The 25,932-nt window shown below is 47.1% G+C and overlaps 3 protein-coding genes and 2 pseudogenes across 3 annotated transcripts; all 5 read left to right on the top strand.

Annotated features, from left to right (window-relative positions):
- Nucleotides 1-3,127: 3,127 nt before the first annotated feature.
- Nucleotides 3,128-5,835, top strand: LOC120697964 (annotated as a pseudogene).
- Nucleotides 5,836-6,136: 301 nt separating this feature from the next.
- Nucleotides 6,137-7,145, top strand: LOC120701270. The gene is made up of 2 exons (XM_039985389.1): nt 6,137-6,403; nt 6,495-7,145. The coding sequence occupies exons 1-2, from the start codon at nt 6,257-6,259 to the stop codon at nt 6,957-6,959; spliced, it is 612 nt and encodes a 203-aa protein (XP_039841323.1). The 5' UTR covers nt 6,137-6,256; the 3' UTR covers nt 6,960-7,145.
- Nucleotides 7,146-10,679: 3,534 nt separating this feature from the next.
- Nucleotides 10,680-11,726, top strand: LOC120701269. The gene is made up of 2 exons (XM_039985388.1): nt 10,680-10,938; nt 11,063-11,726. The coding sequence occupies exons 1-2, from the start codon at nt 10,783-10,785 to the stop codon at nt 11,531-11,533; spliced, it is 627 nt and encodes a 208-aa protein (XP_039841322.1). The 5' UTR covers nt 10,680-10,782; the 3' UTR covers nt 11,534-11,726.
- A 1,781-nt stretch (nt 11,727-13,507) lies between these two features.
- On the top strand, nt 13,508-14,596 carry LOC120701268. Its single transcript, XM_039985387.1, has 2 exons — nt 13,508-13,906; nt 14,223-14,596. Exons 1-2 carry the CDS (start codon nt 13,553-13,555, stop codon nt 14,475-14,477), a joined length of 609 nt encoding a protein of 202 aa, XP_039841321.1. The 5' UTR covers nt 13,508-13,552; the 3' UTR covers nt 14,478-14,596.
- A 2,853-nt stretch (nt 14,597-17,449) lies between these two features.
- Nucleotides 17,450-20,682, top strand: LOC120697962 (annotated as a pseudogene).
- Nucleotides 20,683-25,932: the final 5,250 nt, after the last annotated feature.

The following is a 25,932-nucleotide window of genomic DNA, read 5'->3' as shown; positions in this document are numbered from 1 at the left end:
GCTCTGCCTGACCAAAAATCTCATCCCCTTCCTCCATTTCCACCGCCTCATGGCTCAGCTCTTCCTCTTCCTCCTTTCTCTTGCTTCTAGGTTTCTACCTGGATTTTCTTATTTTAGTTTTTGTTTTGGTTAGAATCATGCTAGATCTTCTTCCTTGTGTTGTGGATTTGCTTCTGTTCTTCACAGAAGTGAATCTGTGCGGTCTTATTTGCTGATTTTTATTGTGCCATTTTCTATTGATGCAGCCATGAGCTTCTTCTCTCTGGGTCCCCATGGGTCTATGACGTTGGTTGTGTTGCTGGCCTTCTCCCGAATTTGAGGACTTTTCATTTTTACCCATTGGCGCCCCTTTCATCTACATCCTTAGGTCACCAGTATTGGTCTTCATCAATGCCTTCTGGCGACGCTTCTCTACCATAGCTCAAAACATTATTATTGAGTCCCTTTGGACCCTGGTGCCTTTGGTGGTCTGTGCGGCGAGCTTTACAGAGGTGACGATGGTGTTTTGCAGCTTGCCCGTAGATTTCTATGAATTCTCGCTTACGCGATGTGTGGAGGTGTTCCCATGTGTCTGATCATTTGGACCCAGTTTGTAATTGGCTCTTTGAATGGCACAGTGCAGTCGGTTCACATCTTCATCCTTTTCTTGTCACTATCTGATGAGGTTGCGGTCGGACACATCTGATGTCTACCGGTTATGCTTCCCTTATCACAAAATTATGCTTTGCACAATTAAATATTGTCTAATCTTTTATTTTCTTGATGAAATTTTTATTAAACACAGACCAATAGCTCATCCCAAACACTTTAGAGGTGCTTACACTTAATTTTCTTGATAGTAAAGAAAATTGTACCAGTAGTGGTAATACCGTAATAGCATGAAATTTGTTATTTATCTGAGCTTATTTTTGCCATATTGTAGCACCATATATTGTGCTACTTATTACATAAAACACCATGTATCTACTCCCGTGCACCACATTTCAAATATGATTGCACACTAAAGTGTGAGATTGCACTTAACATAAATATTGAACCTACATGTGTTTCTGATCTGATTATCTTGCATGTATCTCAAACCATCCACAAACTAACCGGCCAGGCACATCCCACACCTTCGACATCTTGGGGCTTCAGTTGGAGGGTCACCTCCTCTGTTCTATTGTTTGACATTGCCATCTATGTCTTCTATTATCTGGCACTACCATCTATGGCTTCTAATAGAGGTAGCTAGCACTGATGTTATTCCTTCTATCTATTGACAATGAGCTATAATATATATCATGGTTTTAAATAGCAGACTATGACAAATAACGGTTTACTACTAAATCATGAAAAAATGCCAAAAATATAGTAATTAGCTAATTTCATTAAAATAACTATATTTCTAAAGCTACGGGAACATTACTTAAGTTGACAATACACATACAATCAAATATTCAGTTGTCCAAAAGATCGAAACAGTAGCACTAAGTTAAGGATAAGGCTATAGCGGCGCTAAAGCTATGCCATTTAGCGCAGTTATGGCCCAATTTAGCGTCCATAGCTGCCAAAGCGGCACAAATACAAATAGCGTAGTGGGAACCCTCTAAAAAAACTATAGCGGAGCTATAGCGGGGTTATAGCCGGCTATTTAAAACCATGATATATATGAATATTGTATGTGTCATCTTTATAATATTGCTCCCCGTCTTGGGCATCTAGAATTTTTTATTTCAAATTTATTTATTTAATAATCATATTTAGTATGGACTTTTTGGTCACATCCTAATTTTCCCTATTTTTAATTTTGAAATTATTTATTTAGTAAAAGTATTATAGATGAACTTTTGAGTTAGTTTAGACTATTAGATCCATTAGTACATTAGCCAAAAGAAACATGCATTCAGCGGTCTGGTTGGGCCAGATGCTTGCGTGTGTTCTCGACCTGATCGATCAAACATGATGTGACCTCCATACGTCTAGCTAATAAAGCTCTCTTTGTCTGAAAAAAAAAGACCTTGTGATGCCCTCTCATTCTGACTACATGGTGTTCTCGACCTGATCAAAATTAAATGATATGACCTCCATACTGTCTAGCTAATAAAGCGCTCTCTTTATATGTAAAAAAAAATCTTGTGATGCCCTCTCTCAATGATTATAAAGATGACACGCACAATATTATTTCTGAAATATGATCTCGAAAGTATCACCTGAATGTTTATTTCCATCCATTCAAAATCTAATATTTTAGAGTTCAATATTCACTATGTATATGTGTTATCTTTTTTGGATTTTGTGTCTTGGCGAAATCCAAAGCCTTACTCTTCCCTTAAACTATGTGGAGATTTCTATCAGTGTACCAAAGTTAGATAGCTCCAGACCTTGATTTGTTCTACGGCCCAGAATGACTTCTAATGCTTGCTTCAGAGTGCAGGGTCGCACTAATTGCGACCTGCATGCTTCAGTGTTTACATACTTCAAAAACTGGCATATGCAAGTCTTGCAAGTTTAGGCCGTACGAATCAAGTCCTATTTTTCTTATTTTCTATTTCCAAATTTAGCTATTTAAATAATAGTATTCGGCAAGGACTCTTTGATCCGGTCCTAGTTCTTTTATTGTTCTATATATTTATTAGTTGTATTTGATATGAACTTTTGAGTTAGTCTAGGCCGTCAGATTTTCATAAAATCTAACAGTCTATATATTTATTAGTTATATTTGATATGAACTTTTGAGCTAGTCTAGGCCGTCAAATCTTTATAAAATCCAACGGTCCAAATCTTTCTCTTTTCTAGATTAACGTGAAAATTTCGAGCTCCTCTCGACAAACGTGGTGTCTTCTTTTAACACTATTGTATTAAAATAATAGATATGGTATATTTTAGTACAAAATTCTTTTCTACAACTTTAGATATATATTTTTTTTTACCTAATTCATAGATACAGTTTGCATAGTTAAATTATAGTGAAAATTTTATAGTGGCCTGGCCATTACATTCTTGAGCTGTAATAAAAATTCATGCTCACTGAATGTATAACTAAATTATAGATTTGTCTAATAAACCATCGAAAAATTATACTCTCGGTGTACCATTTATTCTGGAGCTATCGGCTCGTGTACGGTGTACCCTCGGTGCTCGGCGCGTCTGAAGTAGTAGAAAAAATGCTCAAGCACGCTGATCGTGCTCCTGCGGGCGGCGCACCGACGCTCTTCTACCATCGCAGCCGTTTCGTTCAGTGATGGCGCGGGCCGTGCTGCTTCTGCTCGCGGCCGCCGTCGCGGTTCTCCTGCCGGACGCCGCCGAGCCCCGCATCCTCCTCACGCTCGACGACTTCGGCGCCGTCGGCGACGGCGTCGCGGACGACACCAAGGTACGCCAACGCCGCTTCTCAGAATAATCAGCCGCACCTGGCGACCACGACGCGACGACGCGATTGGCTGCATCAGTAGCATCTACCAACCGGATGTGCCTTGTACTGTTTCTTTCTCGAGGCCCTCGCCGGCGCATGGGCGGCCGCGTGCGCCGCCGCCGACAGCGTCGTCCTCAACGTGCCCGCCGGCAGGACCTTCCGGATCTGGCCGCTCACGCTCGCCGGGCCCTGCAGCAGCGAGATCAAGCTGCTCGTAAGCCCCGCAGCTTGATTAATCCCCCAGCCGCTTCCCTTCTTCCGGAGCCGTATATATGTGCAATTTTCGGCTTTGCATTTTCGTCAGATTTCCGGGAACATCGTTGCGCCGGAGAGCCCGGGCGACTGGGGCTCCGGCGAGCGCAGGCATTGGCTCCACTTCCACAAGGTCCAGGACCTGAAGGTGACCGGCGGCGGCATCATCGACGGCAGGGGGCAGCAGTGGTGGGCGCGCGAGGAGAAGGTAACCGATGGCGCAAGCGCAACCTGAGGCCGGGTGTTGGGGAGTGACGGCATGGCCAAACTAACCGTGTGCTCTGCTCGTGTTCCTGCAGAATCGCGCCGCGCAGCCTGCTCCCAAGGTGAGCTCGTGCGCCCCGTTCGATTCGGGATTTGCTCGAACCGGATCGGTGACAGACTGGAGGAATCACCAACTCGCTCCGTTCTCCAATTTGCAGGCGGTTCACTTTGAGGACTGCCAGGGGATCAGCGTGAAAGGCATCACGCTGCAGAACAGCCAGCAGTACCACCTGACGTTCACCCGGAGCTCCGACGTCGAGGCCAATTACCTGAGGGTGACCTCGCCGGAGGACAGCATCGACACCAAAGGCATCCACCTAGTCGACTCGAAAAATGTTCACGTCATGGATAACCTTATATCCACAGGTGTCTGCCCTTCCTGTCAGCACTTCCTTTCCCTGCAATATGCAGGTTCGGAGGAGCTTCCTCTTCGGAACACATTTTTGAAAGAACGCAGCTGCCATGAAATTGTGCTTGACTGTAGTAGACTAGAGATTCAGTAGAATGGACACCTGAAATGGAATGCAGTTGACTAGAGATTCAGTATAGAATGGACACCTGAAACGGAATGCAGTTAAGATGTGGTACTTATACTCATCGTTTCTATTTCGTTTAAGTACGTGCCTTTCCTGTTAGCACTTCCTTTCCCTTCAGTATGCAGTGATTTTTCAGAACATTTTGGAAAGGATGAAGTGGCGAGAAAAGCATGCTTGACTGTAGTTGAGATTTGTCAGCCATATGCATTGTTTCTATTTCGTTAAGCCCCCCCAATTTTCCCTTTCCTTCAGGTGACGATTGTGTCTCGATAGTGGGCAACTGCACTGATGTTCGCCTAAGAGCCATCTCGTGTGGTCCTGGACATGGGATCAGGTAACTGAGTTGTTTTTGCCTATTCAGATTTCCCACATGCTCCTCAATTGCTAGTAAAGCTAGCAGTGTTCGTTTGCAATTAGCATTGGAACCTTAGGAGTAAACGGCTCCGTTGATTATGTGTAGAAGATCAAGGTTGACACCTTGTTTATCTCAAACGCTGAGAACGGTGTACGCGTAAAGACCACCAAGGTAACAGCTTAACAGGCACTGTCCATTTCCTCCACCTGCCTCATAACAGCCATGTGTCAGGAGCTCGGGTGAAAATAGTGTGCATCTGCTGATCGTCCTGTGTGATTTCTGTTGTGTTTCAGAATGGTGTCGGTGGTTTCGCCCGCAAGGTGAAGTTCGAGAGCATCGTGATGAGGAACGTTACTAACCCCATCATCGTAGATCAGGGAAACTCCGACGATCTGGCAGATTCATCTGAAGCACCGGTAGATGTACAAACTGAATCCAACATCCAGCACCGTCTGACCGTCTGATGACAGCCTGCCTATCTCTGAACTTCGGTTGGAAAATTTACACTACTGCAGACTGCAGCAGGTAGAGAAGATCAACTACATCGACATCAGGGGGGCGTCGGTGTCGGAGCACGCGGTCATGTTCTCGTGCAGCGACACCAAGCCTTGCAGGCACCTGTCGCACCAACGTGAACCTGACCCGGGTGGACGGGCGCAAGACGTCGCCCTACTGCCGCAAGGCGTTCGGTAAAAGTATCGGCACCGTCATCCCAGAGTCCTGCCTCTCCAAGGAGGACCACATCCAGCACGTCCCACGGCATCCTGAAGAAGGCGAAGAAGAAGATTCAGATTCGTGAATTCCTGGTGCTTGGCCACTAGTTAATGTTGTTCTAAGATCTCCAGAGTAGTAGTTGCTGCTTTGGATCTTGGAACTAGGCGTCTGTTCTTTTTCCTAGCCCTAAACATCTAGTGCAGATATCTGTGTGAACTGAAGGACCGTGTTGCTGCCAAGTTTGGCTTTCTGTAATGGGATACACTTTCAGCTAAGATTGCCTATCTTTCTGTGATTAATCAGGCTAAACTAAATTACCATTTTTGCGTAAGATCGGGATTCCTGTTCCAGGGCTTGAGTGCACGTTCAGAGCATACCCAATACCAGGCTGGCTAGCTCAGTAGCAGGCTTGAATGCTTCAACGGACGACCGATCGTTTTCGTTGGCGCAGGAGCAAATGTCAGGTTGGCAACGCAAGCTATGTTTTGGGGGAGCCTAGAATCAAGGCGCGACCATGGCGCGGAGCCACCGAAACAAAAGGAAAGGCCATGGCCAACCTGTGTTCTCCTCCACTCGCCTCTGCTATATAAACCAGACGCCGGCATGAGGCAGAACCATCAACCTGTGCATTCTCTCAGCCTTAGTGCCTCCTTTCCCAGATCGCCCTCTCCACCTCGCTCCGAGAAAATAAATCATCGAGAGGGCGGTCGAAGAGAAACGAGCACAACACAAACACATACCATGGAGCGGTTCGTCTGCGCCTCCCTCCTCCTCATCCTCGCCTCCGCGGCCGCCGTCGAGGCGGGCCGCATGGGCCCTGCCGCCGTGTTGCCTGCGAACCACGTGTTGCCCGGCGCCGGGGGCGAGTTGCCAAGGATATGCGACCAGGTAGGCATCCTGTGTGTTGTTGTGTGCGTGCCGATTCTTCTTGGATAGGAAAGATTCCAATTTCCATGGATGGGATCGAATTGATCTGCAGGTGCGGTTCAAGACGATATGCCGGGGCTTCACGAAGCTCCCCGGCGTGGCGACGCCCCGGCAGCTGCTGCTGGCGTCGATCCGCGTGGCGACGGACAAGGCGAACGAGGCCAAGCTCCGGGTGCAGGAGTACGCGGCGAGGACGCACGCGGCCGGGCCGATGGCGTCCATCACTGACACGTGCCGCGACGGGTACGACAGCGTGGTGCGGGCGCTGGAGGAGACGCGGCAGCTGGTCGAGGCCAACAAGGGCACGAGCTTGGACCTGAACACCAAGGCGTCGGACGCCGTCACGCACGCCGACGAGTGCAAGGACGCCTTCGCGGACTTCCCGGAGATCAAGTCGCCCTTCGCCGCCATGCAGCAGAACGTCTTCCGCGTCGTCGACAACGTCCTCAACATCGCCGCCGTCGTGCAGCAGGGCGAGGCACGCCCGGCGAAACCGCTCGGCCCGCACGTGCACTGAGCGAGTGAGCCGGACTAGCCGGCCGGGGCTAAAAGGGAAGGCAAGAGTGGTGGGTGGTGATGCACCCATGTTCCGCACCGGAACAGCAAAGGCTTGAGAAAAAAAAACTGTACTACGTACGTAGTAGTCTAATGTAACTTGATGAGGTTACTAACACGGAATTACAGGTTGAGCTCGAATCGTATACATCTTGAGCACTCACAGCTGCGATGAAACTAACTAGTACAGTGTTGATGATGGGGCCGGCCGGGGCAGGGGCACACCATTTGCGTATATGAATCTGACCCAGTATTTTGATCGTGATTTTAATTTGAGAATAGTCGACAACGATAGGAAAGAATTGATAGAAGAACTTCGATTTAAGGAGAACTGTACTGAAGGCCAACTTATATTACCAGCAGTAAACACGGGCAAATTAAAAACCACAAACAAGGTTAGCAATACACGAAAAGGCTACCCTCACAGGCTTGTATGGTGGGGTTCGAAACTGAAATCTCGCGTAAAGGGCTTAGTCTAAGCTACCTCCAGTCCCTGGACGCTTGTAGTACATGTCGGCATTAAAATGAACTAATACTACACCACGTGGACTAGAATGAAGTGGTTCATATTTCTTCAGAATTAAAACTTATGATTGATATTTTTCCCTTATAAGAACTCCAAGTTTGGTGTTTCCTACGAGTTAGATACGAGAAAAATTCTAGAGTTAGATATTCGGCGGAATAGCAATTGTAGCCCCTAAACTATCACGGAAGGCTCAAATTGGCCCCTAAAGTATCAAAATGCTCAATTTAGCCCTTAAACTTCTGATTTGTGACTCAATCTCATCCATCCTCCTTCATTGTTGGACACGTGGACAATAGAAGACCCAGAATGACTAAACTACCCTCCGCTAATTCATTTAAGTTAGATATTTTTGCGATCCAATATTTTCCAATATTTTTTATTTTGGGTTCTTTTTTCATATCATTGATTTTGCGATCTGATAGTTATATTTTTTGGGTGAGGAAGTTTTCTGTTTCACTCGATTTTTTGTTTCACTAGATTTGGGTGAAACAAACGGCAAAATCACCTAAGTGATGGACTCTTTCCAATCACTTGAGTTAGCCATAGACAGACCTTTTTTTTCTTGTTTTGAAGGAAAAGAGTGTGGGCAGTTCTACCAACATGGTTTAGTAGGAGAGCTTTTCATCCTGAGAGTTGGCGATTGACCTTGGCGATCAGCGGGGCAAATGCATTTAAGCTCATCTTGACAATGGGCAGAAGCATGTTGTAATGCAGGAAGAAATACAATTATCTATTGTAAAAAAAATACAATTATCTAATCAGTTGTTTCAGTATGTTTTTCCTTTTTTCACTAATGTCTGGATTCAGTAATCAGTACTCCAGTAATCTCATGATTTCAGTAACCATGAGATTCAGCTTTTTTTCATGTACATATCTGGATTCAGTAATCAGGAGATTCAGTATTTTTTTTGCTTACATGTCTGCATTAAGGAGATCCGAAATTTCAAAACACAATTCATAAATCCAGTAATAAACATTCACGCAATCCAGTAGAATATTTTTAACATCTAAAACAAAGATATCTACTTTTGCTCTCATCATCTTTACCATCTTCTATTGTGCTATATCCAAAAATAGGTCACCACTAAATACATGTTTTGGATTCAGTAATTCGAAGAAGCAGTAATAAATACTTTTTAGCAATCTAGTAATACATTTGTATCATTTCAAAAAATCTACTTGGTCTCGTCATATTCCATTTCAGAAGCAAGGCCATCTTCCGTGTCATCGCTCTCATAGCTATCCTTCCTCTTTCTTGTTCCACTCCCCACGGGCCTGCCCCTAGGCCTTTTGGGAGGTGGGGCTTCTCTCCCACACGTAGTAATATTGTGTCCGCTCATGTTGCATCTCTTACAACGACGCTTACGGCTTTTTCCTTGCGGCCTTTTGAAGTGTGGGGCTGGGAGATCAACACCCTCCACCCCCTTTGTACGGCTCCCTTTTGTGCTAGAGATTGCAGGGGCATGTTTATTTCAGTTATATATGACAATACTAATACTACTAGAAAAGAGGCCAAAGGTTCACAAAAAAGTACCGGTATGAAGAAGACCTAGTACCAATGCTAGCATAGGCACCGGTTCTTCTTCATACAGATAACTTTGGGGTGGATGGAAGCCTGTGGACAGCCTAAGTTACCATTTAGTAATACCAACTGGTGCCTAACGCTCACCCATGAGTCACTTCAAAAGAAAAATATCTCCGTCTCAATAACAACTACTGTGTAGGTGAGATAGTAGGCTAGAGATTGTGGGTCCGAATCCCGATTGCCGCACACACACACGCCTCTTCCCGATTTTTATATATTTTATTTGACCAATTTTTTTTAACGAACGGGCACGAGATTGTGCCTATTTCATTGATAGAGGAGAGTACAACTGGCTAGCCGGATGGAAAAGAAAAAAAAATTAATCTCGCAGTAACAAGAACTCTAAATCTTTTGCCCCAGCTATAGCCCAAGCACCCGCCTCGTTCTTGATTTTTGCCAGTAGACCTGGAGCCGACGTCTCTTGCTTTCTGAAAACTCTTGCATTTCGTTCACACCAAATCTCCCAGATTACAAGGAGGGATAGAGATCTGATTCCTTTGCGGGGCATGTGTTTGCAGAAGGTGATGTTAGTCCACCATTGAAACGTATGATCTTTTCGTCTCCAAAGTTCTGGGCATAGAGTAGGCTGCGCCAACCAATCTGCAATGAGGTTCCAAACCCTTTTTGTATACCGGCACTCTGCTAGAAGGTGAAGCGCAGTCTCAGGAGCGTTACGACAAAGGGGGCAGGAGGGGCTGTGTGGCCAACCTCTGCACATTAGCCTGTCCGAAGTCCATACCCGGTCCTATAGTTTATCAACCACGCTAAGAATTTGCATTTTGGCAGCGCCCAAGCTTTCCATATTGTTTGAGCCTTTGGCACTTTGACGATTCCAAGAAATTGTGCTTTATATGCCGAAGCCTCGGTATACTCTCCTGACGCGGTGAACTTCCATTTGATCTGATCTTCTTGGTTCTCGTCTAGTTGTGTGCCATGTATCATCTCCCAGAGTGTGAAATATTCTTGGATGTGGCCAAGTGTAAGTCCTTGACTTCTTCCGATGTCACATATCCAAGTATTTTGTTGTAGCGCAGCTTCCACTGTTCTGTTTTTCTGTCGACACATCGCGAAGAGATTAGGTGCTATATCCTTCGATCTGCATCCTTGTAACCACTCTGAGTGCCAGAAGCTCGTCCTTTTGCCATTGCCAATTGAAATTGTTGTGCACGCCGCAAATAGAAGACGGTCTGTGCTCGTCTTATTTGACCAAAATTACTTTGATATCGGATAGAACCTCCACACGATACCAAAAGGGAGGCCTTAGGGTTCCAAAACCAGTAACTAAGGCCTCTTTTCTAGTAGTGTAAATTAAAGCTACTCCTTAAATGATGTTTTTTCGAACATGTTATTCATGCTGATGATTTTCCAAGAGTCGTCAGGGATCGATCATAGCATAGCAAACCCATTTTAAGATAGGGACTTGAGAAGTTTGAAGAACCTCGTTAGACTATGCCGGGGAACCACCAGAACTAGGGAAAGGCCATGGCCAAGCTGCGGCCTCCTGCACCCGTCTCTCCTATATAAACCAGACGCCGGTAGGAGGTAGAATCATCAACCTGTGTATTCTCTCAGCCTTCGTGTGATCGTGTCCCCTTTCTCAGACCGCCCTCTCCACCTCTGAACAAACAAATCATCGAGGGCGGTCATCAAAGAGAAGCGAGCACGACACATACCATGGAGCGGTTCATCATCGCCTCATTCCTCCTCCTCCTCGCCTCCACGGCCGCCGTCGAGGGCCGCATGGGCCGCGCTGCCGTCTTCGACAACAGCATGCCTGCGAACCACCACGCGTTGATCGGCGGCGACGAGCTCGCGACGGCATGCAACCAGGTAGCTGGATGCTGTGTGTGTGCATGCAGATTAATTAATCAATCAATTCTTGGATTCATGGATGAGAATTATTGCTCGATCATGTTATTATATTAATTATATTTCTCGCGCATGCATGATGCAGGTGCACTTCAGGACGATGTGCTGGAGACTGACGAAGCTCCCCGGCGTGGCGACGCCCCGGGATCTGCTGCTGGCGTCGATCCACGTGGCGTCGGACAAGGCGGCGGAGGCCAAGCTCCGGGTGGAGGAGTACAAGGCGAGGACGCGCCCGACCGGGCCGATGGCGTCCATCACCGACACGTGCCGCGACGCGTACGACAGCGTGGTGCAGTCGCTGGAGGATACGCGGCAGCTGGTCGAGGCCAACAAGGGCACAGACCTGGACCTCAACGTCCAGGTGTCGGGCGCCGTCACGAGCGCCGACGGCTGCAACGATGCCTTCGCGGACTTCCCGGACATCCCGTCGCCCTTCGCCGCCATGCAGCGCAACGTCTACCGCCTCGTCGACAACGTCCTCAACATCGCCGTCGCCGTGCGTCACGCCGAAGCCCACCAGCAGGCGAAACCGCTCGTCGGGCCGCACGCGCACTGATGAGCTTGAGCTAGACGGGGCTGTAAACAAAAGGGCAGCAGGGGTGGTGGTGCTGTACCGATCAACCGCACCTGATGAATATATATGAACAACAAAGGCTTGAGGGAAAGAAAAAAAATACTGTACTACGTAGTATTGTAAGCTGACGTGGTTAATTACTAACACGGAGTTGCAGGGTTGAGCTCGTATCATATACATCTTGAGTGATCACTCATGCGATGGAACTAGGCGTTGATGGTGGTGCCGGCATCATGCAGAGCAGGGCACTGAATCATATCCGTCTATGAATCTAACTCAAAATTTCGTGATGAACAGGAAAGAATAATTGACAGAAGAACATCGGTTTCTTGAGAACTGTCCTGAATGCCAACTTCAAATATCATAATATTATCTAGAAAATTGCCAAATTCAAATATCATAATATTATCTAGAAAATCCAGCCGGGGAGTAGGAAAGGTCCAAAATCATAGGTCCACCGAGCTTTTTCAGCTCTGATCCTTTATGTTTCTTGTATAATAGAAAAAATATCCTTTTCGCTTGGACCTGGGGTATTTTTTTAGGAAAAAGATGAAATATACTCCCTTCAAATATAGCTAAAGTCTGAATAACCCTCTAAATATTTTTTGTTTAATTTACCCTAAACTATACTATTTATTCCATTCACCCCCATAATACAATATGTTATTCTTATTTCTTTATACACCAATTGAATTTTAATTTTAATTTTCGCAGGGCAGTAGTGAACATCATAATGCATATTTAAAGAATAGTTATATTTTTCATCGTTATTTATCATATAATTTTGACTTCAATGATTGATTTATTAGTAAACATCATAATCTATTAAATAATGAAAAAATATAATGTATTTTTTCTAACATGTATTATGATGCGTATTATCATTTTGTAAAATTTCAACTTAAAACTTCACCTATACGTGGAGAGATGAGAAAGACAAATTGTATTAGAGGTAATTTGAATAAAAAATATAACTTAAAAGATAAAATGAAGAAAACGATAGTTTAGGAGTTACTCCCTCCGTTTCAAATTATAGGTCGTTTGACTTTTTTAACCCCAAGTTTGACCACTCGTCTTATTCAAAAATTTATGCAAAACATCACTTCTTTTGTTGTGGATTGCTTTATCAATACAAGTTATTTAAGAGTGATTTAAATTTGACTATGTTTGCATAAATTTTTTGAATAAGACGAGTGGTCAAACTTGATGTCAAAAAAGTCAAATGACATATAATTTGGAACGGAGGGAGTATCAGAACTTACAAGAGTAATTTAAATTTTTTGTTACCCTCCGGTCACTTATCTGCTACTTTTTTATTTTGAGGGCTCACCTATCTGCTACCTTATCCGAACTGGAGTAAAACCGCACCCGGTAGAGAGACCGTGACTCCGAGAGGACAATCGATCGAGAGGGCCGGCGCGAAAGCGAAGCTGCTGCCTCCTCTGGGCACCGCGCCGTCGATAAAAGCTCCCATTCCTGTGCTCCTCTAGGCTTCAGCCTCGTCGCAAACGGATCGAGACTGGCGTCCCCGCCGGGAGGAAGTCAACTCACGCGAGAAGAAACAGGCATAATTTGGGTACAGATCCGCGAATCTCCGTACGAATTTGGGTTTCCGAGTCCGTTTCTGTCAGGAATTTGGGCTTCAGCGTCGGATTCTATTATGGGCCTCTTTGTCAGGGCTCCACGGCCGGCTCCAAAGCCAGCTCCAGCCGGAGCCCCACCAAAGGGTGGAAATTTGAGGTGCTCCAAGTCTCGAGCTGGACATGGAGCTGCAACCGGCTCCCGTAGCAGCGACGGAGGCAGGGAAACGAGGCTTCTCGCAGCTCCGTCTTGAGGCCCACAGGTGTGCTCCCAATTTGCTCCACAACTTCCAATTAATTACACCAATTTTGCCACTGCCCTCGGGAAAAAAAGACGCTTCGGCGTGGCTGCCTCACTCCCCAGTCCACGCGAAACAGAACGACGCTTCTCTCCCCACTCGGAAACCGACCGGCGGCACCGATGAACCCCCTCCGCCGGCCGGCGGCGCGCCGGGAGGGCACTCAGGCGAGCGAAATCGACGGATCCACACCTGCAGAGCTCGATCCAGGCATTGGGGGCGGCAGAGGGTTCTCCTACGAGCCGGATGGCACTCTGCGCCCAGGAGGAGGCGCGGCGGCCGGCCAAGGCACCCGGTCCGGCGGCGGCGGGCTGGACCTGCCTTCTTGCGCCGGCTTTTCTTTACCTTCGTCCTGTGGAGCTCCGGTGCTGTTGTGTTGCTGCTGTGCTCCTACTGCAGATTCTCGCTCTTCGGTTGGCTACGACTCTGAACGCAGCTCTCCTACTGTTGCAGATTCTCCTACTGCAGGTTCAGAGGTGAGGTCCAAGGTCCTTCTCTGCAGATTTCTTTTGTAATTCTTTTGCAGACTCCACCTATTGAGCAACAGCTAATCTGTGCTAATAATACTCTGCACAGGCATACAAACACAATTGTAATCTGTGCTAATAGCACTATGTGCTTGGAGTTTTTCTTTCATGGTGCTCTGATTACAAATCTGAAAGTTCACATACCAAATATACACAACCAAACATTGCCTAGAACAGTTGACCTCAGTTATGATCCTATTAATCAAATTAGTTCCAGTGAAGCTAGATTAATTTTGCAACTTATTTTTCTGTGGGTTATGTGCAGATGGACTCATTGCTCCTGAGGTTGCTTGAAGATGACTCGTCATCGGATGAGGACTATGATGTGGCGGCTATAATGCTCGCTGATCTTGCAAAGAATGAGCAGCCCAAACATGGTGGTTCTGTGCAAGGGCATGAGGTGGTTCGTCGGAACAAGCAGAAAGGAGATGCAAAGCTCTTTGATGACTACTTTGCAGAAGAACCTGTGTTTGGTCCGGTCACATTCAGACGGCGGTTTAGAATGTCAAAGGAGTTGTAGCTGAAACTATTTTTTTATCAATGTGGCCTTAATGTATATTTCTCACTTTTTGTTCCTACTCTGAATGTAATTCTGAATGTTCTTTTGGAATACTGGAGAATTCTGAATTCTTTTGGAATATATATGGAAATTCTGAATGTTCCTACTCTGAATGTTTACAGATCTCATTTTAGAATACTGGAGAATGCACATGCTGAGTTCAGAATGATTTTGACACATTCAGCATTTCTAAGACTATTTTTGTTACTTACCTGATGCTCAAGACCACTATAATATTTTGTTTTTCTTTTAACCTCCTCCTGACTGTATATTTTCCTAACAGTATTGTGCATTTTTTTTACTGAGAACTGGAGGGAGATCCCTACAAAATACTATGCAGATTCACACGAACATGTAGTCCTGATTGAACTAATGGTTGGCAGTTGGGACTGAAGATTCTAGCTTGAATTACAAAATACTATTTCACTGTCATAGATAACTGGCACTACTGAACATCTGCTGAGAGCAGGGGTGCATTTGACATTCTGAATATTTTGCAGATCAAATATTTTGCAGAGTATGGGTGTAGAACTGAAGTCAGTTAGCTCAACCTCCAGCATCAAGGTAGTGTGTGCCATAGTCTTGACAATGATCATTTGTAACAGAACTGAAGTCATTGTTTCAGCATCTATTATATTAAAGAGTGGCAATCAAACCAAGTGCAGGTTCAAAATATAGTTTAATTTCCTTTCAAATCTGAATGGCCTCTGCATTAACAGAATACTTTCTAAGTTCAGTAGCAGAATATATAAAGAAAAAAAAGGAAGTTAATCAGTTGGAGCATGGCAACAACAAGCATTCTGGAAGGAGGCAGGTCTGCCTCCTGTGAACCATGGAACTAAAGAGTGGAGCTGATTAGCAGCAGCAGCAGCACTTGCATTAGCCAAGTGTGAGATGGCATGGCAGTCTTGTTAGGTTCTGGTAGTAAGCCATCAGCAGAGATATTGCTCTAGCCTCCAACACATTGCTGACCGAGAAAAGAAAATCTGGTCACTTGTTGTTGCCAAGTGTGAGATGGCATGGCAGTGTTGTTAGGTTCAGCACTTGCAGATTTGACATTCTGAATATTTTGACATTCTGAATATTCAGACCATGATTCGGACCATTACAGTTAATTAACTGTAAAGCCATTCTGAATATTTTGCAGATCAAGTGCAGTATGGGTCTCTGCATCGTTTTGTTTTCTGTCTGGTCCTTGATAAAAAGGTCACCTTAACTGTAAAGCATTTGACAGGTTGATAGATCCATCTCTTAAAGAAACAGCAAGGCCAGAAGTTGATAGATATCATACCACTCTGCTTCAGAAAAGCAAGATAAATCTGACAGCCTTAAAACATCATTCAGAAATGTGTGCATAGACAGAGAGGTCCTTGTACTATGCATAAAGTCAAATCTCTACTAAATGGTCTGGCCTGACCAAAAATCTGTTGAACCTGTTACAATAGTTAACTTCAAAGTGGCTGAAACAAAGGAATTAAAACTGAATCCTAAAGACCATGTTTGTTCATAGTAGCACCACATTTATGACATCTGAAATTTTATGGCATATTTCAGTGAGCAAAAAATAACTCACTCTGTACATCTAAAATGCAGAACCTGTTACAGCTCACTCTGAATGTTTGCAAAGCCTGTATCTTGCTGAACTGAACTGAACTGAACTGAACTGAACAAGAAGCATGGCACTACATGAACTGAACTGAACAAGAAGCATGGCACTACATGAACTGAACTGAACTGCAGGCAACTAAATCAGAATATTTAGTCAATAATCACAAGCAGAGCGAGCATCTGATGGATGGATTATTACATTATCTGAACAAATGTGAATGCAAAATAATATGAACATGTTTTGAAGCAACTCATTCATACAGTACATGCATGATCTTGCAAGATCCAGATCGAGCCTGTCAGCTAACAGCATGTCTGAACAGAAAGCTAACACAACTAAAGCTAACAGTACATGCCATAGCCAAAGAAGCACTAGACACTCCCACCTCTACTACCTCCTAGTATTTCAGCTAGAATTTTAGCACGCATGGCCTCGACATATGCCCTCTGTGTGTCATCAAGAGCACTCGTGTCCATGAACATGATTTTTTTGGTCCTCGTTCTTCTTCTTTGCTGCTGCTTTGCGCTCTTCTGCAGCAGCTTGCCGCGGAGGAGCCCGGGAGAAAGCCGCCGCCATGTCGCCGTCGTCGTTCAAGTTGGAGGCCACCGGCGACGTGGTCCCGTCCGAGGACAAGGCCCCCCTCGCGTTGGAGGGGTGGGGGTTGGCGAGCTACTCCGATGAGGACGAGGAGGATGAGGCGGTGAAGGCCAAGCCTGCGGCGCCCAAGAAGGGGAAGAGCACCGGCAAGCCCCGCGACATGTACCTGCTCAAGAAGCCCGCCGCCCAGCAGGACCAGAAGGCGAAGCCCGAGCCCGAGGACCAGTTGATGCTCGGCCCGGCGGCGGGCTTGGGCGAGCTGCTGTCCTCGTTCGACCCCTTCGCCGACGCCGAGCGCACCGACGAGGAGGACGCGCCGGCGGCGCCCAGGGGCGGCGTGGTCCACCTCCGCGTGCAGCAGCGCAGCGGCAAGAAGCACGGTGCAGGGGCTTGAGGCGGGCGGAGGCTTGAGGCTCGTCGGCGGCCATCAGGATGCGGGGGCGGCGGCGGCGGGCGCTGCCCTGGCGGCGCTGGGCGCGGTGGTGCAGGCACGCGCGGCGCTGGGCGCGGGAGGCCGGTCGGGAGGAAAGGGAGCTGACTGTATGTTACCTTTCTATCGGGGATTGGTGATGTAATATTGGGATTGAGAAAAAAATAAAGAGAAAAAAGAGATAGAAAATCAATGTGTTAGAAGAATTTTTTTCCAGCATCGATTCCTATATTGAGAAAAGATGAAAAAAATAGAGAAAATCAAACTGTTGGAGTTGCTCTTGTCCCTTTATATTTAGCCGAGAAGAGAGCATTATCGAGACGGGAAGACGAGAAGTCGAGAATGGTGAACAGAGGTTTCTTACCTCCGCCGCCGCCCAGTCGCGATTGTTGAGTCTCCTCATCGGCGACCTTATTCTCTTTAGGAGGCGCTGCACCCTCCGCACGCTGGACTCGCTGGAGTGAGATCCACCGAATCTCGTTTCTGTCGGTACAACTCTACCTTGCCATTGTTCTTCATGGGAGTGCGAGGGTACCTTTTCTTTGCTCTATCTGTGAACAATTAACTTCATATCCCCTTTCTCTCTATCCAATTCCATACTGTTTTCTAGTCTCTATGACCTAATTACTGCCCGAGCAATATACATCGTCATTCACTTGACAAATTCCATTTTTTAAAAATGTTTGTTCATCTCTGTGCAGACCATCTCGCGGGATTGGCCTATTCGACCCAGAATATGGGTGGGGCGACAGCTGACATGGTGCGTCACAATAGGGTGATGAATATGGAACCATCCGGTTGCACGGTGGTGGGTGAGATGACGGCGGAAGTTTGCCTGAGCAACAAGAGGAGGAAAGTCATAGCATCCAGTGGCGTGGTGCTACTGCCAGATGAGATCATTACGGAGGTGTTACTGCGGTTGCCCATCAAATCCATCCTGCGCTTCCGGGCCGTTTGCCGGTCCTGGGCTGCACTGCTCTCGTCCGAGGAATTCTGCAGCCTTCACATGGCGATGGCTGAGGTGAAGCCATCACTGCCTAAGCTGTTGTTTGTCTCGCCTACAGAAAACTTTGATTCCACTGCAGTTTACTCTTGCTCGCTACTGGACCACAAAGATGACCTCCTCTTCACCCTTGACTATGCCCGTGGCAACTTTGTAGATGTGGTGCCTGCGCCGTGCCATGGCCTCCCCTTATGTACGATGCTGTTGTGCCAGCATACTATGTCTGCAATGCAGCCACACGGGCAATCACACGGCTGCCACCTTGCTACGACGTGCCATATGCCACTGCTGGGCTTGGATTTGATGCACTGACAAGGAAGTACAAGGTGGTGAGGTTTTCTCAAGGGAGAGGTCATGAGAAACAAAGTTTCCATTGTGAAATATGCACACTTGGTGGTGAGGAAGGGGATTACTGGAGACCAGCTGCTGGAGGAGTACCCTTCAGGTTCTGCAATTTTGCGCGATCAGCTATTTGGTATGCAGTGTTCAGAAAAGCGCCGCCAGTGTTTGCAGATGGTTGCCTGCATTGGTTGATTGAACCTGAATTTTTTGTCAAAATGCCAAGGGCTGCTATCATATCCTTTTCTCTCACAAATGAGACCTTCAGCTGGGTCCGTTCACCATCTTTTGCGGTATCAGGAGCCCACTTAATTGAGCTTGATGGTCACTTGTGTATGGTCCGCGACCTTCGAAAGGGCTTGCCTGCTGGTAGTATGCTGGAGATTTGGAAGCTTGAGGACTATAGCTCTGGTGGTTGGTCAGTGAATCATCGAATTGATTTATTAGGGCATATGTCAAGAGATTTTGTTGAGCCACAGGTTGTGAAAGTTATTGGCTCCTTTGGCAATAGCAAATCGAGCAAGAGGGTAATCATTGCAACAACAAAGCACAAGGTGTTTGCATATGACCCTTTGTCTGAAACACTAGAAAACATCCCCTCAACCATGGAGATTCATGCATCTCGTCAAATTGAGCCCTCTGATATCAGATTCAGTTTATTTAGAGAAAGCCTTGTCCGTGTGCATAAAACAGAGGAAGAGATTGCCCTCTCATCTCCTTTGGCTCAAGCGACTAAAGAGATCCTGCTTAGACTCCCCGCTGAATCAGCACTAAAATGCAAACTAGTCTGTAAGCAGTGGCTTACATTGACTAAGAGTGAGAGCTTTGCCCATGCATTCTTTTTGCATAAAAATATGGACAAAAGGCTGAAGATCATGCTTGTTGGCAAGGGCACTGGACAACCAGGCTTCTGTTTTATTCATTTCAACAATTGGATTCAAGAGGCATCTAATAAAGGTGTATTGTTGGACACAAAGGTTGTTTGCTCGAAGCCTTGCCATGGGTTGAATCTGGTAAGCATTGAGAAAAAGGACTATCTGTACAACCCATGTACAGGTTTTCACAGGGTCTGCGTGAACCAACAGCTGCATATGCGCCAGATGTGGAAAGTACCCATTGATGGCGTTCCACGAGAAGACCGCCCATTTTCAGTAGGGAATAGGAATGTTGGCTTGGGGTTTGACCCATTGTTTCAGGAGCATATTATGGTGGAAATTTTCTATACTTTGAAGGACTATAAGTTCTGTCAATATCACTTAACATGCTCTCTGTGGAGTTTCAACTCTCGGCATCTCCAGCAGCTTCCTCCACCACCTCTTCCTGTAAATGGCATGCCTCCTGCCTATTTGGAAGGGATGCTATACTGGATGAGCGAACCAAGGTTGAGTAAGTCACAAGCGAGCCATTGTCTCTTTCAACATCGCCACTAAGATTTTTGACGTCATCCCTTGCCCTTCATGCATTGCAATATGCAACAGAAACAGTCCATGTCTTGCATATGTTGTTGAGCTTGAGGGGGCATTATGTGCTGTTCTTGCAAATCCAGCTGTAAATGGGTTAGACGTATGGAAGTGGGAGCTTGGTCAATGGGATAGAGCATATACAATCTATTTGAATTCCTGTTCTGACTATTCCCTTGGAACAAATATTGTGGTGCCTTTTGCAGTTGACCCAACAGACGGGAGGGTCCTACTAAGTACTGGGAGGAAGCTAGGTTTATATAATCCATTGAAGCAGGCAATTGAAAACTCTTTTACACTTGATCAAATGCCACATTTCACACGTAAAGAGTTAAAGTCATGTCTTGGAGTTCATCCAGAATGCAGTACCAAATGCACGCGTGTTGGCAGCAAGGACTCACAATGGAAACGATATTTGGATCGGTGTGAGTCCTTTGGTCAGCCTTCTAGTGCTTCAGTACAGAAGAATTTGTCACACTCCAAAGGCCAATCTGAGGAGCTAAACATGAGTAAACTTATGGCCCTGGTTCCTATGCTATATGAGGAGAGCCTAGCATATTATCCCGGTCCATTGAAAGCAAGAATTTTGAAATAACGTAGCTTACATTTCCATGTCACACACGTTTTGGCTCTGTGTTGTATGTATTTTGCTGCCGCTGTAACTATTGTTGGCTAGTTGTACACCAAGTTTTTATAACGTAAAAGTGTGACACTTCTGTTTTATTGTTTGTCATGAGCTATTTGTGGTTGGTCATTTCGATAACTCTTCAGAGAGATATTTTATTTGATTTCAGTTAAGCATCATGTTGAAGTAATGTATGTTTTGACAATCCATATGAAGAATACCATTCATGGAATGTCAGGTTGCTTTGCTGGAATTTTCTCAATTTAGGTTGCTTTGCTGGAATTTTCTCAATTTTGTAAGTGATCCCTGTCTACGTTATTAGGCATTGTATAGGCCTGTGTATTGTATAGGCCCATATTGGGCGTGTTGGCCCATATTGGGCATGTACATCTTGTACTCCAAGCCATTGACACTATATAATGAAAAGTCACCCCCTGATTAGGGTGTGCGGTGTTTCCCCATCTCTCTATCCTTCTACATGGTATCACACGCCTAGAATCAATCTGATCTGGGCCTTCCTTTCGTTGCCCCTCCGCTCCGCGAACCCCTCGCGGCGCGTCCACCCCATCGCGACGCCTAGGCCGCCGCCTCCTCTGCGCGCCCAGGCCGCTGCTCCCTCGTCGCCAGGCCGCCGCTCCCCCGTGCGCCCTAGTGATTCCCCCTCCCCCTCCTGTCGCCATGTCGTCTTCAGCCCTAACCTCCTCGACCACATCGAGCGCTACCAGCGCCGCCACCGGTCCTGGCGATTTTGCGCCGGCCATCTTCATCCACCCGGCCACCGCCGTGTGCGTGAAGACCCACTGTTATCGTCATAAATTAACAGGGTTAATTAATGGGTCGCGAGTAAGTTGGGCTTAATGAAGAGATTGAACAAGGCTTACGAATCGGCTTTTGTGTGAGCATTTGGGCCACATGGGCCATGCATCTTTAGGTTTAGTTAGAGATAAAGTCCGATATGGACACATTAGTTTAGATTATTTCCCAAGTCTCCGGACTATAAATATGTACCATATATTATTCGTAAAGAGGAGAATGTCATCACGTCTCGCAAACAACAACTCTCGGCGCACCGCCACCCCTAATCTTAGGGTTTCATCCAAATAAGCGTCATGCTGCCCTGATCGCTTCTTGCGATCAGGGCAGCGTTGTTCTTGTTTTTACCTTGGTATTACTCGTACTGAAACGTTTTTTATGCCGAGTAATGCTAGCTATCCTGATGTTCGTAGTATGGCTTTTAGTAGATCTATTGTGCTTTGTTGCTTATCATTTACGAATATCATGTTGTTTTTCATGCAGTCACGTTTTAATCCTATGCTAGTTCTTGTTGTATAGAATTAGTTGCTCGAAGACAACACCATGTTTCTTTTCCGTCTAGTAGATCCAATCTGTTACGGTTTGCAATTGTACATGAGAGTTGGCGTGATATCTGCTAGGTTAGGCCTTGCAAACGAATTGGATGATCCGGTGATGTATTAGATGCTTTGCCTTAGTCTTTACAGGGAATTGATCCGGGAATCGGCTCTTGCTAGTTCTTAGGCCTCTATTTTTGGTTATGGTTTAGTTATTTATTACGTTCATTAGGCCCAACCACGTGTAGAATGTTCCGATCTAGCAGTGAAGCTTTTACCGTCGTAGATTAGATTGGTTAGATTTAATTGAAGCAGCTTTACACTTATTTTTTTTATTTATCAATATCTGGATAGATGCAGATCCAATCTGACACTGGGACTCGATCGGCTCTTTAAAGCCGATGCAAGAGTCGTCCCAGGGAGCCGATCACGGCTCGGACTTACGTTTCCACGTGTTTGTGTATGCAGGCAAATCATTGCAAGCACGTTCGCACCTTCCTGATCGGGTATAGGTCAGGTGGCACGCCCTGTGTCTTCACAAGCCGCGGTGTGTGCTGGAATTGCGGGCCGTTGACGAGGGAGCAGTGCCTGCCTGCGCCCCGGTGACCTCCCGGCTCTTCGTGTTGCCTGTCGCTACTCGCCGGTGGGTTTCGACCGACAACACATTCTGGCACGCTCAGTGGGACCTTCATCAACAACAACGCCCACCGCAGAGATGACAGGTGCACAGGACCAAGTACCGGTTTCGCCGGTCACCAAACCTGTCACATATGAAGAGCTGACTACAGAGCACAAGCAAAAATACGATGAGGTCAAAGCTCAGTTCGAAGCCGATCTCATCGGCTCTTTTGAGAGGACCCGCAACCATGGCATCAGGTGGAAGGGGTTCTCACCAGAGGGCGTTCTCGACAACATTGATCTATCCGTGCCTTCAGAGGAGCGCACCAGGGCCCTACGCCAGGAGATGAACTATATGGTGGCTCACGCGCTTCATCGGCACTCAGAGAGCCTGGTGAACGAGCTTGAGAGCGTGGCACATCGCGTTGTCCAGGAGGTGATCAAGAACCAGTACTCCCCGTCAGGACCAATTCTGGGGAGTCACAGGGGAGAGGCCTCACTCTAGTCTAGGCCGCCATTGCCATATTCACTCGCAGCAGCAGGACAGCAAAGCTCGCCGATCTATGTCGTCTACAAGATCGGTGGTGACCCTGGAGAAGGACAGTTCCTGAGCGAGCCGCCTAAAGAGATCCCGCACGGCTACACGTGCGTGTACATACCTGACAACATCAGCGCAACACGCACGGGGCAGCTGGCAGGTATAGCAGCTTCAGGAGCAGACGCAGAGAAGCAGGCATGGCTGGCAAAGTATGCTACCGGGCCGAGTGCTGAACCCTCGGCCCCAGGAGTTCTTAGTGTGGAGCAGGTCAGTGCGATACTAAGGGACCAATTTGGCATCCTGCCCAAGAGAAAGGCGATCGGCTATTCCAAGCCGTATCCAAGTGACTATGATCTGATCCCGTTGCCACCTAAGTATCGGCTTCCAGAGTTCACCAAGTTCAGCGGAGCAGAGGGGGCCAGCTCTATTGAGCACGTGAGCCGATACCTGACGCAGCTGGGGATGATCTTAGTATCGGATCCTCTGAGGGTCCGTTTCTTCTCCCAGTCTCTCACGGGTTTAGCCTTCGGATGGTATACATCACTGCTCCCAGATTCGATTCGGACTTGGAGGCAGCTGGAAGATCAGTTCCACACCCAGTATCATTCAGAGGCTGCCGAAGCCGGGATTGCTGATCTCGCCCAAGTCAAGCAGAAACGAGGGGAAACTGTCTCAGAGTATGTGCAGCGCTTCAGAGAAGTCAAGAACCAATGCTACTCATCGCGCATCACAGAGAAGAAGGCAGTTGATTTGGCTGTTCTGGGACTCGCTAAGCCGATCAAGGATCTGGCTTTTCAGTTGGAATTTTCCTCGCTGGCACACATGGTGCAGAAACTCACGGCGTATGAACACTATCACCCGGACCTGTACCAAGAGAAATTCAAGCGCCATGTAAACATGGCCCAAGCAGATGGTTCCGATGATTCTGGCGAGGAACAAGAAGTGGCTGTGGCAGAGTGGACCCGGGGGGCAAACCCCGTCCCGTGCAAATGGGCCAAACAGAATGGGCTTGTGAAGGGCTTTGACTTTTACGTGGCCAAGGCAGAGCAAATATTCGACTTACTGCTCAAAGAGAAATAGTTGAAGCTCCCGGAGAGTCACAAGCTGCCGACGGCACAAGAGCTGCAGGGAAAGCTGTACTGCAAGTGGCACCACTCGTTCACCCATGCCACGAATGACTGTAAAGAGCTACGTCGGCAAATCCAATCGGCTATCGAGCAAGGCCGATTAATTCTGGCCCAACACACGATGAAAGTGGACAGCCAACCGTTCCCACAGGCTAACGTGGTGGAGCTGTCGGATCTTGGAGCTGAGGGCCAGAATTTGGCATTCCAGATCAACATGGCGGGACCCATGCGCCGCCGTGACGAGCAGAGGAAAGAGGCCCTAGGATGACGACAAGCCAGAGCAGCAGCATGTGACTGAAGAGCAAGTGCGTCACATCCGCAATCAGCTCCCAGCTTCTAATCGGCTTCTGGAAAAATACCAGTATCAGTACAAGTTGCGCCGCCGATACGAATCGGAAGATGATGAGTATGAGCACCGCACAAGGAGGACGCTGGGGAGACGCCAGGCTATACGCGACCACTGGCATTGCCCGTTCTTCAGGTACTGTTGGAACTCCGGCATGAGCCGATTGCCTACTATAGATGATTGCTTGGAGTGCAGGCCTCGGGGTGCCAGCAAGATGAAGCATCGGTGTTCCAGCGCTTAGGGCCCAGGACATGTCACGATGACCGTGCGAGGCGACCATCCAAGGATGATCTCAAGCCAGAAGAAGAAGATAAGTATCATCGTCCACGATGGTGTCCTAACGAGATCAGCCGGTCACAGAAGCGCAGAGTACAGCGCTTGCGCAATCTCGAGGAAGCGGGAGCAAAGTACCTTGATGTGCTAAGGAAAGCACGTCCGGATCTCGCAGAGCAAGTCAGGCAACCACGAAGGGAGGAGAGGCATCCTCCAAGGAGGGAGTGGCGCCCCAAGTAGCCAAGAGCCGATGAGAAGCCATCGGCTGATGTGAACATGGTGTTCGTACTCCCGTCGGAGTTTCGGGCACCCCAACCGGAGGAATTGGCCATCACGCAGCTGGATCTCGGCCCACAGTCGATCATCTTCGAGAAGCCCAATGAAAAAAGTTACAAGCACCTGAAGGGATTGTATCTCAAGGGCTTCATCGATGGCAAGCCTGTGAACAGGATGTTGGTCGACACTGGCACCGCAGTCAATCTGATGTCGTACTCAGTGCTGCGCCGATTGGGTCGTTCTACGGCTGATCTCATCAAGACCAATGTCATGCTCAATGATTTCAATGGTCAACTGTCAGAGGCGCAGGGTGTCCTCAATGTGGAGTTGACAGTTGGCCGCAAGACCGTCCCAACCTCGTTCTTCATCGTCAACAGCAAGAGTACATACACAGTGCTGCTTGGGAGGGACTGGATTCATGCAAACTGTTGTGTTCCTTCCACGATGCACCAGTGTTTGGTCCAGTGGGATGGCGATGAAGTGAAGGTTGTCCGTGCAGATGATTCCAGCGAGGTTTCGCTTGCGGACATGAATGCCTAGGATGCGGAAGGGCAAGAGCCGATCTCAGGAATCGCGCTGGAAGATTGTGATCGGATTGAAGCGACAAAAAATGGACTGAGGCTGGTCTTATCCACTGGCCTCACCGAGTAAACACGTCCTGGCAAGCTACAGAATCCAGTAAGATTAGAGAGGCCGGTCCCAGCGACCGGCCCCAAAAAATGAGTAATATGTACTTGGGGTTACAATTGTCACATAATGTACAAACAATGGATCTTGTCATCTCCCTGTGTTTGCTGTCGATGTCGATCTTTTAGATGGTGGCAAG

Source organism: Panicum virgatum, chromosome 3K (genome assembly GCF_016808335.1).
Source record: "Panicum virgatum strain AP13 chromosome 3K, P.virgatum_v5, whole genome shotgun sequence".
NCBI classification, from domain to species: Eukaryota; Viridiplantae; Streptophyta; class Magnoliopsida; order Poales; family Poaceae; genus Panicum; species Panicum virgatum.
The sequence above is the reverse complement of the archived record's forward strand: the minus strand, read 5'-3'. Positions and strand labels throughout refer to the sequence as shown.

Coding starts and splice junctions, on each gene's coding strand:
- LOC120701269 (XM_039985388.1), top strand. CDS start 10,783: ATGGAGCGGTTCATCATCGCCTCATTCCTCCTCCTCCTCGCCTCCACG. Junction 10,939..11,062: donor TCGCGACGGCATGCAACCAG/GTAGCTGGATGC, acceptor TGCATGATGCAG/GTGCACTTCAGGACGATGTG.
- LOC120701268 (XM_039985387.1), top strand. CDS start 13,553: ATGAACCCCCTCCGCCGGCCGGCGGCGCGCCGGGAGGGCACTCAGGCG. Junction 13,907..14,222: donor CTCCTACTGCAGGTTCAGAG/GTGAGGTCCAAG, acceptor GGTTATGTGCAG/ATGGACTCATTGCTCCTGAG.
- LOC120701270 (XM_039985389.1), top strand. CDS start 6,257: ATGGAGCGGTTCGTCTGCGCCTCCCTCCTCCTCATCCTCGCCTCCGCG. Junction 6,404..6,494: donor TGCCAAGGATATGCGACCAG/GTAGGCATCCTG, acceptor ATTGATCTGCAG/GTGCGGTTCAAGACGATATG.